The sequence below is a fragment of the Salmo salar genome, chromosome 01 (genome assembly GCF_965601325.2).
Source record: "Salmo salar chromosome 01, fSalSal1, whole genome shotgun sequence".
Taxonomy (NCBI): Eukaryota; Metazoa; Chordata; class Actinopteri; order Salmoniformes; family Salmonidae; genus Salmo; species Salmo salar.
Window position 1 is genome coordinate 81,774,227 of NC_138291.1, and position 11,175 is coordinate 81,785,401.

General features: G+C 40.8%; 1 protein-coding gene across 1 annotated transcript; it reads left to right on the forward strand.

Moving 5' to 3' along the window:
* Nucleotides 1-1,506: 1,506 nt before the first annotated feature.
* On the forward strand, nt 1,507-11,033 carry LOC106612504 (mitochondrial pyruvate carrier 1). The gene is made up of 5 exons (XM_014213689.3): nt 1,507-1,706; nt 4,103-4,106; nt 4,476-4,572; nt 4,878-5,010; nt 10,511-11,033. Exons 1-5 carry the CDS (start codon nt 1,636-1,638, stop codon nt 10,530-10,532), a joined length of 327 nt encoding a protein of 108 aa, XP_014069164.1. The 5' UTR covers nt 1,507-1,635; the 3' UTR covers nt 10,533-11,033.
* Nucleotides 11,034-11,175: the final 142 nt, after the last annotated feature.

An 11,175-nucleotide genomic window follows, 5' to 3' on the forward strand; every position in this document is an offset into this window, starting at 1 on the left:
TTTAGTGTTTTTCTAAGGTTTTCCTCCTTACCTTCACAAGCTGTACATCCTATCTTATAAGATGACTCTTGAGACAGCTATTCTTGGTTGACTATTCACTGGTGTCTGAGAACCGGGGGGGCGGTTAGCCATTGGTGTGGATCCACACGGAGCATCTTAGTCACAATGTCTTATTGGAAACCATTAGAGAAATAGTCCAGTTAGGACCCGTATGAAATGCAGAATTGCAGCATAAATCGCATATGGGTCAGGCATACACACGTTGACTAATGGCAGTTTGTTGACAATTTGTGGTCCTGTGTGGCTCAGTTTGTAGAGCATGGTGCTTGCAACTCAAGGGTCGTGGGTTTGACTTCCACTGGTCCCACTCATAAAATGTGATGCATACACTACAGTACGTTGCTTTGGATAAAAGTGTCTGCTAAATGGCATGTTATTCATTATTATAATACTATACAAATAGTTGAAATCAAAGCCTAATTGAATGGAAGTGTGGTCAGTCTAAAACGGTTGCTCATTGTTTCCTGGTTCTACATGTTTTAAAGGTGGTAGCTATATGTTTGAGCCAGTAAGTGATAGCTAAAGGGACACCTGAGAATTGTGGTGTAACCAGTTCAGCCACTATTCTTGAGCAATATGTGTATTGGGCTCCCGAGTGGCGCAGCGGTATAAGGTACTGCATCTCAGTGCTAGAGGCGTCACTACAGACCCTGGTTTGATCCTGGGATGTATCACAACCGGACGTGATTGGGAGTCCCATAGGGCGGCACACAATTGACCCAGCGTCGTCCGGGTTAGGCTGTCATTGTAAATAAGAATATGTTCTTAACTGACTTGCCTAGTTAAATAAAGGTTAAATAATGAAAAATAAATCTACCAAGAGAGAAGATGCTGATCCTGGATCAGTTGCACAATCTCAGAAAGTAGATGCACAGATAGACAAATGAGAGATATTTCCCCAGATGCCTAAATGTGAAGCACCAGCTTGGCGTTTCCAAATATGGTAGTGAGAGGAAACCCACTGGCCAGCAGTGGGAGAAGATGGAACGAGATGGAATTTAGCCGACATTCTGCAAAGTTTCTCATCGATTAAACATTTCATTTCAATACAGTTTTCTGTTCCCAAAACTAGAATATGTAATCCACAGAGTGGACAAAGTTTTGTAGACTTTACCCGTGGCAAAAGTTTTTTTTTTAATCTCCTTGTTTCGAAAGAGTGCAAAGGTGAATAAGTTACTGCACACGCGCACTTCACAGAGTAGGCGTTCCCTAACGGAAATATGCAGATGATGCTAGAACGCGCCAATAGGATCTCGCTATCTCGTGCTTGGTTCTGCCCTCCTCATTGCTTGTTCTGCCCACTATGACTCATCGGAAACGACAAGCTTTGTTCTATCTTGGTTTAATTGTAAACAATATTTGGTAAAGGCGAGTCATCACCATGAGGCCGGAAATCGTGAGATTGCATAGCAACACCAATGAGAGCCGTCCTAACTGAGTGATTGCGATAGTGTCGTGAATATAATGTTTTGGTGACGAGCTGTGACCACTAGTGTCCTCTAACCTAAATTGCATTTATCCAGCTTGCACATTCCCATAGTTATAATTTCCTCTGCACTGCTAACCACCACAGTCATGGCAGGTACTTTGGCACGTAAAGCTGTTGACCATCTTAAAAGCAAGGAGTTCAGAGAGTATCTCATGAGGTATGACGCATTTGCAAGATCTGGAAGATACCTAGCTACAGTAACAATTTTACTTTACCAACTAGCCAGCTACCTAATATAGCAATGCAATTAATTATCAAACGCATCGAGCTAACGTTAGTTGTAAATTGTAGCTCCCGCCGTTAACGTTTTTTTTTTTTAAACAAATATTGTGTCCGGCCTGAATGACGTTTGTTCTTGAATGTTTTTGGCATCACTCAAGTTAGCCCTTGTCATGACCCCAATTACATTGCTGGGTCATTATTGCACGTCCCATTTTGCGGGAAACATTTCGAACTTAACTTTTACGAGTTAGATTTTTTTTTTTACAAATACAAAAGATACACTTAACGTACTTAGTTTAGCAAAGTTGCACCCAGCTGTGTTCCGAGTAACACTTGCTTTGAAACCCGACATTGAATTGCATGTGATTTGAATCAGGACCGTTTCCTCTCGTGACCTCTATAAGCCAGAATGTTGAATAAAATTATATTTTAAAGTACGGGTTGCTCATGTGGTTGGTCCTTATGGCGGTAGAAATACGAGACAATATATCTACCTGAAAGTTTAATTACATCACCTTTTCAAAGCGCTGGTAGTGCGTTCAGATTTATATCACCTGAAACATGTGCAGAACCATATAAACACGAGCTCGGCAAGTATGCATGCTTCTCATGCATGTATTTTTATTTTGTGCGAATGTTTCAGGCGATATCAAATGTGAATGCACAACCAGCGCTTTGAAAAGTTGTTGTAATTATACTTTCCTATGGATATTGTCTCACATTCTTACCGCCAAAAGGACCAACCGCACGGACAACTGGTAAAGTATTGTAACGACCCTGGGTTTATAAGCGCGGAAATCGACTCTGCGGTTCGAGCATGCTTTTGCGGCACAGTCGATAGCGCGCCGGACTTCGGGCTTGAAGGTCGAGGGTTCGAAACCTGCTCCCTGCTGTTTCATTACATTGGTGTCAGAAGTGATCGGACCTTGCATCCACGACAGTGCGTGTGCTTGGCCGGTGAGCGCCTTCCTGTAAGACGTTGAGTCGCAAGCTAGCGCAAGGACGCGCTCTTTGAAAGGAGGGAGTAGTGTAAAGACCCTGGGTTTATAAGCGCGGAAATCGACTCTGCCGCTCGAGCATGCTTTTGCGGCACAGTCGAAAGCGCGCCGGACTTCGGGCTTGAATGTCGAGGGTTCGAAACCCTGCTCCCTGCTGTTTCATTACAGTATGTATAGGTCATGAGTGTTCCTTACGCAATTCAACGTGGGTTTTCAGGAAAGAGTGTAACAATCGAAATGCTAGAGCAAGGTGAGAGGTTGTGGTACCTCGGCTGGAGGCTGTGTCGTACGTCTTTTGTATTTGAAAGATTGTTTCTCGTTGGTATGAAAGTTAAGGTTTCCAAAACCGTATCACAAGCGAGGATTATTAAAGGTGCAATATGCAGAAATCACTCCGACATTTCCTGGTTGCCAGAATTCTAATAGTTTGCCTAATTTCGTTTTGTGACAACAAGCACGTTTAGAGAATCATTGTACCCATTAAATCACTGAAGTAATTTTCAGTAACCAAAAATATTGTATTTGAAGCTGGTGTATGGTGGTAAGACACAAATACAAAATTTAAGACAGGAAGCATAGGAATAGCGCACATAGAAATGATTCACAAGTATTTTGTTACACCCACAAAGACGTGAATGTGACTGATTTGATTTACCACTTCAGTGAGAATGACACATCTATAACTCACATTTCTATGTGAATTTGGTCGGGTTGCCCCAAAACGTTAGATATTGCAGCTTTAACATTTCTAAACGTCAAAACAGAGTGTCAGGACACCTTCAGCCGAAAACCCAAAAGGGGGCCGGCGGCTGTAAGCCCTTGTGGGCCTCCTTGGGTTCTCGAGAGCTAGCTGTCAAACTAGCCTACTGCTGTGTGTGCTGATGTGTTGCTGGTGATGTCAGCCCTATATTAGTATTATGCCGCGTTTACGTCATGTCTGGAGTAATCAGAGGAACGACTTGTCTACTTCGGAGGAACATCTTGGGAGCGTTGAGATTGGTTCTTGCATCTTTCCTTTCTCAACATTGACAGCCGAAAACACGGCCATGTTTGTGGCCATTTCCTATGATGCATGTGGGAAAGCTGGGGGTCCAGAGATCATACTGGAGTTTCCTTGTCGTAATTATGAGTTGGAGGGTCATTCACATGCAATGTTTCCTGGTAGGAAGATCATATTCACGAGTTCCCGACATGACTTGAACTCTGCATTATTAGTTTGTCAGGCATGATGCGATGTGTTGGTTGTTTTCCTGTATAGGCATATCTCCTAACCAAAACTCCTTTTGTCTTATGTCTGTCATCTTGGTGTCCTACCGGGAACGTTCAAAATAAGCACAGTAAGTTTTGTTTTTGTCTACTCAAAAGGTACTCGCACATCTGAGCTATCTGTGTTACTGGTACATGGTAACAATTGAATAACGAGGGGAAAAAAGAAGAAACCCCACACACTGCGTTTGTTAGTATCACTGCTCTTTATTTAGCTTTACGTATCGGCCTCAAGGCCTTCGTCAGAACTTTTTGTATACAAAAAAAAATCACAGAATCTTTTGGCTTCATTGAACATAGCAGATAGACTCCTCTCATAGGTAGTTAGTTGGCAAGACTGTATAATTGCTATGGCAACTTGAATACATTTGACCCTTACAGTAACCTCGTTGCTCTCTACATTAATTGTTCCTTAATTTTGTTTTCTACTTCTATTCCAGCACTTCTGGGGACCTGTGGCCAACTGGGGTCTGCCCATAGCTGCCATAAGTGACATGAAGAAAAGCCCTGAGATTATCAGTGGCAGAATGACCTTTGGTGAGACGATTGGAAAACAGACTCAACACAATTGCTGCCGTTTTAGCTAGCTATAGCATTAGGGACTTTCTGCCAGGGATTGATCACCTGTTCACTATAATACCAGCAGCAGTCTCACGCTTGTTGAATAGCTCCATGCTTTGATAAAGTAGAATTCCAATAGGTTAACATTATTCTTTGAACTTCAACATACCTTTCCTGCAGTCTGACACACGAGGCAAGAACATTTTGTTTTTTTTCTGATAAGGATGTCTGAAAGTCCTTATTTATTCAGTGTTCTTTGTTGTTGCCCCCCCCCCCCGCAGCTCTGACCTGCTACTCACTCCTGTTTATGAGGTTTGCATACAAAGTTCAGCCAAGGAATTGGCTCCTCTTTGCTTGCCACCTAACCAATGAGACAGCCCAGCTCATTCAAGGATCACGACTTATCAAATACAAGTAAGCTCACATTTTACTGTACTGCATGATTTGCTTATTTCAATGCCAAACTAATTTTGTTTTATACCAGTTTTCCATTTTGGTTACAAAGCACCGTGCAACAACAACCTGAACATAGGGTGGCGCACAATTGGCCCAGGGTCGTCCAGCTTTGGCCGGTGTATGCCATCATTGTAAATCAGAGTTTGTTCTTAACTGATTTGCCTAGTTAAATAAATATAATAACACATACAGTACCAGTCAAATGTTTGAACACACCTACTCATTCAAGGGGTTTTCTTTATTTTTACTATTTTCTACATTGTAGAATAATATTGAAGACATCAAAACTATGAAATAACACATGGAATCATGTAGTAACCAAAAAAGTGTTAAACAATTCTAAATATATTTGAGGTTTTTCAAATAGCCACTCTTTGTCTTGATGACAGCTTTGCACACTCTTGGCATTCTCTCAACCAGCTTCATGAGGAATGCTTTTCCAACAGCCTTGAAGGAGTTCCCACATAGGCTGAGCACTTGTTGGCTGCTTTTCCTTCACTCTGCTGTCCAGCTCATCCCAAACCATCTCAATTGGGTTGAGGTTGGGTGATTGTGGAGGCCAGGTCATCTGATGCAGTAATCCATCACTCTCATTCTTGGTCAAATAGCCTGGAGGTGTGTTTTGTGTTATTGACCTGTTGAAAAACAAATGATAGTCCCACTAAGCGCAAATCAGATGGGATGGCGTACTGTTGCAGAATGCTGTGGTAGCCATGCTAGTTAAGTGTGCCTTGAATTCTAAATAAATCACTGACAGTGTCACCAGCAAAGCACCATCACACCACCACCTCCATGCTTCACGGTGGGAACCACACATGCAGAGTTAATCCGTTCACCTACTCTGTGTCTCACAAAGACGTGGCGGCTCGAACCAAAAATCTCAAATTTGGACTCATCAGACCAAAGGACAGATTTCCACCGGTCTAATGTCCATTGCTCGTGTTTCTTGGCCCAAGCAAGTCTCTTCTTCTTATTGGTGTTCTTTAGTATTGGTTTCTTTGCAGCAATTAGACCATAAAGGCCTGATTTCATGCAGTCTCCTCGGAACAGTTGACATGTCTGTTACTTGAACTCTGTGAAGCATTTATTTGGGCTGCAATCTGAAGTGCAGTTAATTGCCGATTTCTGAGGCTGGTAACTCAAATTAACTTATCCTCTGCAGCAGAGGTATCTCTGGGTCTTCCTTTCCTGTGGCGGTCCTCATGAGCGCCAGTATCATCATAGTGCTTCATGGTTTTTGCAACTGCACTTGAAGAAACTTTTATTTTTATTTTTATGCATTGACTGACATTCCTGTCTTAAAGTAATGATGGACTGTCGGTTTCTTTTCTTATTTCAGCTGTTCTTTCCATAATATTAACTTGGTCTTTTACCAAATAGTGCTATCTTCTGTATACCAACCCTCCCGAGTGGCACAGCGGTCTAAGGCACTGCATCTCAGTGCTAGAGGTGTCACAACAGACCCTGGTTCGATTCCAGGCTGTATCACAACCGGCTGTGGTTGGAGTCCCATAGGGCGGCGCACAATTGGCCCAGTGTCGTTTGGGTTTGGCCAGGGTAGGCCGTCACTGTAAATAAGAATTTGTTCTTAACCTGTTATGGATAGGGGGCAGTATTTTCACAGCCGGATAAAAAACGTACCCGATTTAATCTGATTATTACTCCTGCCCAGAAACTAGAATATGCATATAATTATTAGCTTTGGATAGAAAACACTCCAAAGTTTCTAAAACTGTTTGAATGGTGTCTGTGAGTATAACAGAACTCATTTGGCAGGCCAAAACCTGAGAAGATTCTGTACAGGAAGTACCCTGTCTGACCATTTCCTGGCCTTCTTTGCCATCTCTATCCATTACAGGGGATCTCTGCTGTTACGTGACACTTCCTACGGCTCACATGGTCTCTCAGAAGGCGGCAAAAAGCTGAATCGTGGCTTTGCAGGCTCTGGTTGAAACAAAGTAGCGCGTTTGGGTAGTGGCTGGTTACAGTACTGTGAGACTCAGGCGAGTGCCCGCGTCGACCGAATGCCCGCGTTGACCGAATGCTTTGTTTTCTTTCCTCTTTTTACCTAAACGCAGATTCCCGGTCGGAATATTATCGCTTTTTTACGAGAAAAATGGCATAAAAATTGATTTTAAACAGCGGTTGACATGCTTCGAAGTACGGTAATGGAATATTTAGAAATCTTTTGTCACGAATTGCGCCATGCTCGTAACCCTTATTTACACTTCGGATAGTGTCTAGAACGCACGAACAAAACTCCGCTATTTGGATATAACGATGGATTATTTTGGACCAAACCAACATTTGTTATTGAAGTAGCAGTCCTGGGAGTGCATTCTGACGAAGACAACAAAGGTAATCAAACTTTTGTAATAGTAAATCGGAGTTTGGTCAGGGCTAAACTTGGTCGGTGTCTAAATAGCTAGCCGTGATGGCTGGGCTATCTACTGAGAATATTGCAAAATGTGCTTTCACCGAAAAGCTATTTTAAAATCGGACATATCGATTGCATAGAGGAGTTCTGTATCTATAATTCTTAAAATAATTGTTATGTTTTTTGTCAACGTTTATCGTGAGTCATTTAGTAAATTCACCGGATGTTTGCGGGGGTATGCTAGTTCTGAACGTCACATGCTAATGTAAAAAAGCTGGTTTTTGATATAAATATGAACTTGATTGAACAAAACATGCATGCATTGTATAACATAATGTCCTAGGGTTGTCATCTGATGAAGATCATCAAAGGTTAGTGCTGCATTTAGCTGTGGTTTTGTTTTTTGTGACATTATATGCTAGCTTGAAAAATGGGTGTCTGATTATTTCTGGCTGGGTACTCTGCTGACATAATGTAATGTTTTGCTTTCGCTGTAAAGCCTTTTTGAAATCGGACAGTGTGGTTAGATTAACGAGAGTCTTGTCTTTAAAATGGTGTAAAATAGTCATATGTTTGAAAAATTGAAGTTTTCGGATTTTAGAGGAGTTTGTATTTCGCACCACGCCCATCATTGGATATTGGAGCAGGTGTTCCGCTAGCGGAACGTCTAGATGTAAGAGGTTAACTGACTTGCCTAGTTAAATAAAAACAATACCTTGTTACAACAACTGATTAGCTCAAACACATTAAGAAGGACAGAAATTCCACAAATTAACTTTTTAAGAAGGTACACCTGTTAATTTAAATGCATTCCAGGAGACGATCTCATGAAGCTGGTTGAGAGAATGCCAAGCGTGTGCAAAGCTGTCAAGGCAAAGGATGGCTACATTGAAGAATCACAAATATAAAATATATTTTGATTTGTTTAACACTTTTCTGGTTACTACATGGTTCCATATGTGTTATTTCATAGTTTTGATGTCTTCACTATTATTCTACAATGTAGAAAATAGTAAAAAATAAATAAATAAGAAAAAACCTTGAATGAGTAGGTGTGTTCTGACTGTATGTGATTTAGTCACTGCTCAGATGTGTCTCCTCTCCGTAACAACTTCTTTGTGGCACTTGTTAGGGTATAATAGACGGATATTTCAAGGAGGCCACAGCCTTGAAGCCCAAACATCTTTTGGGTTTTCCCCGTCCAAGAACATGTTGAAAGTTACCATCAAATTAACAAAAAATGTACAACATGGAAGCACAGTACTTCATGTCATTTATTTTATCCATATCCATGATAGCATCTTAACTACAGTCTCTGTCTTTCTCCTTTAAAAAAAAATATATTTACGTACATATATATATACACACACACACACACACAGTTGAAGTCGGAAGTTTACATGCACCTCAGCCAAATACGTTTGAACTCCAGTTTTTCATCATTCCTGACATTTAATCCTAGTAAAAATTCCCTGTCTTAGGTCAGTTAGGATCACCACTTTTATTTTAAGAATGTGAAATGTCAGAATAATAGTAGAGAGAATGATTTATTTCAGCTTTTATTTCTTTCATCACATTCCCAGTGGGTTAGAAGTTACATGCTAATTGAGTGTATTTGGTAGCATTGCCTTTAAATTGTTTAACTTGGGTCAAACGTTTCGGGTAGCCTTCCACAAGCTTCCCACAATAAGTTGGGTGAATTTTTGGCCCATTCCTTCTGACAGAGCTGGTGTAACTGAGTTAGGTTTGTAGGCCTCCTTGCTCGCACATGCTTTTCAGTTCTGCCCACATATTTTCTATAGGATTGAGTTCAGGGCTTTGTGATGCCACTCCAATACCTTGACTTTGTTGTCCTTAAGCCATTTTGCCACAACTTTGGAAGTATGCTTGGGGTCATTGTCCATTTGGAAGACCCATTTGCGACCAAGCTTTAACTTCCTGACCGATGTCTTGATGTTGCTTCAATATATCCACATAATTTTCCTACCTCATGATGACATCTATTTTGTGAAGTGCACCGCTCCCTCCGGCAGCAAAGCACCCCCACAACATGATGCTGCCACCCCCGTGCTTCATGGTTGAGATGGTGTTCTTCGGCTTGCAAGCCTCCCCCTTTTTCCTCCAAACATAACGATGGTCATTATGGCCAAACAGTTCTATTTTTGTTTCATCAGACCTGGGGACATTTTTCCAAAAACTAGAGTCTTTGTCCCCATGTGCAGTTGCAAACTGTAGTCTGGCGGTTTTGGAGCAGTGGCTTCTTCCTTGCTGAGCGGCCTTTCACAAGGTCCTTTTACTGTTGTTCTGTGGTTGAGTTGCACTTTTTGCACCAAAGTACGTTCATCTCTAGGAGACAGAACGCATCTCCTTCCTGAGCGGTATGAGGGCTGCGTGGTCCCATGGTGTTTATACTTGCGTACTATTGTTTGTACAGATGAACGTGGCACCTTCAGGCGTTTGGAAATTGCTCCCAAGGATGAACCAGACTTGTGGAGGTCTACATTTCTTTTTCTGAGGTCTAGGCTGATATCTTCTGATTTTCCCATGATGTCATGCAAAGAGGCACTGAGTTTGATGGTAGGCCTTGAAATACATCCACAGGTACATCTCCAATTGACTCAAATGATGTCAATTATCCTATCAGAAGCTTCTAAAGCCATGACATCATTTTCTTGAATTTTCCAAGCTGTTTAAAGGCACAGTCAACTTAGTGTATGTAAACTGCTGACCCACTGGAATTGTGATACAGTGAATTATACGTGAAATAATTACTTGTCATGCACAAAGTAGATGTCCTAACTGACTTGCTAACAAGAAATTTGTGGAGTGGTTGAAAATGAGTTTTAATGACTCCAATCAAAGTGAATGTTGACTTCTGACTTCAACTGGATGGATATATATATATATATATATATATATATATATATATATATATATATATATATATATATATATATATTACACACACTGTACCCACATAGATATTGAAACATAGTCACTGGTTATAATTTAAGACTTAATGCTATTCTACATAATGTGTATCTCCAGTAATTCTTATGGATTTTTTCCCCTTCTTTCCAGCTTGGAGAAGAAGTCATCTTAGGGGTGGAATTGCAGAATATTTAGTTTAGTTAGAAACCAGCATCGTTTGGTTGTATGGGTTTCGGGTGTATGGCAATTTTATCTTATCATTGCATACCTATGTAAAACTCATTGTTAATTAAGTTTCAACTTATGTTGAAGATCACAATGTCTGTTTCTTCAGGTGTATATAAGGTCAATGAATAGATTGATTTTGCACCATGTATCATGCACAAACTAATGAAATGGAGTCTGTAGAAGCCCTTTTACAGATGTCTTTTAAAGAGATGGTCTGTAACACATGCACTCTAGGTTACGTCCTCATTTTGGTAAATGTATTAGCTACCAATAACACAATCTTTATCAGAATGTACAGGCAATACAAGTGTTACTCTGTGTTGCCATGGCAGTGTTTATTTCTGAAGATTATGAATAAACCATTATCTATTTTCCATAAATGAAACTTCCTCTTACACTGATCAAACTACATGCTCATAATGTCTAATAAACTGTCTGATATCCATTGAGTGGCTGATTTTAACTTTTACCTTCATGAAGGCTGCATTCTGAATGACCTTGATGAAAGGCATCAGTGAACATTCTGCCTTAGTTATGTGTACTGCAATGACTTTTTGAAGTTGTATCTTGCTCTCATCATGCTTTTT

Bases quoted from the DNA above. Each gene is read 5' to 3' on its own strand.
- LOC106612504 (XM_014213689.3), top strand. From the start codon at position 1,636: ATGGCAGGTACTTTGGCACGTAAAGCTGTTGACCATCTTAAAAGCAAG. The intron at 4,573-4,877 runs GTGAGACGATTG...CCCCCCCCGCAG, and splicing joins CAGTGGCAGAATGACCTTTG to CTCTGACCTGCTACTCACTC. The intron at 5,011-10,510 runs GTAAGCTCACAT...CCTTCTTTCCAG, and splicing joins TCACGACTTATCAAATACAA to CTTGGAGAAGAAGTCATCTT.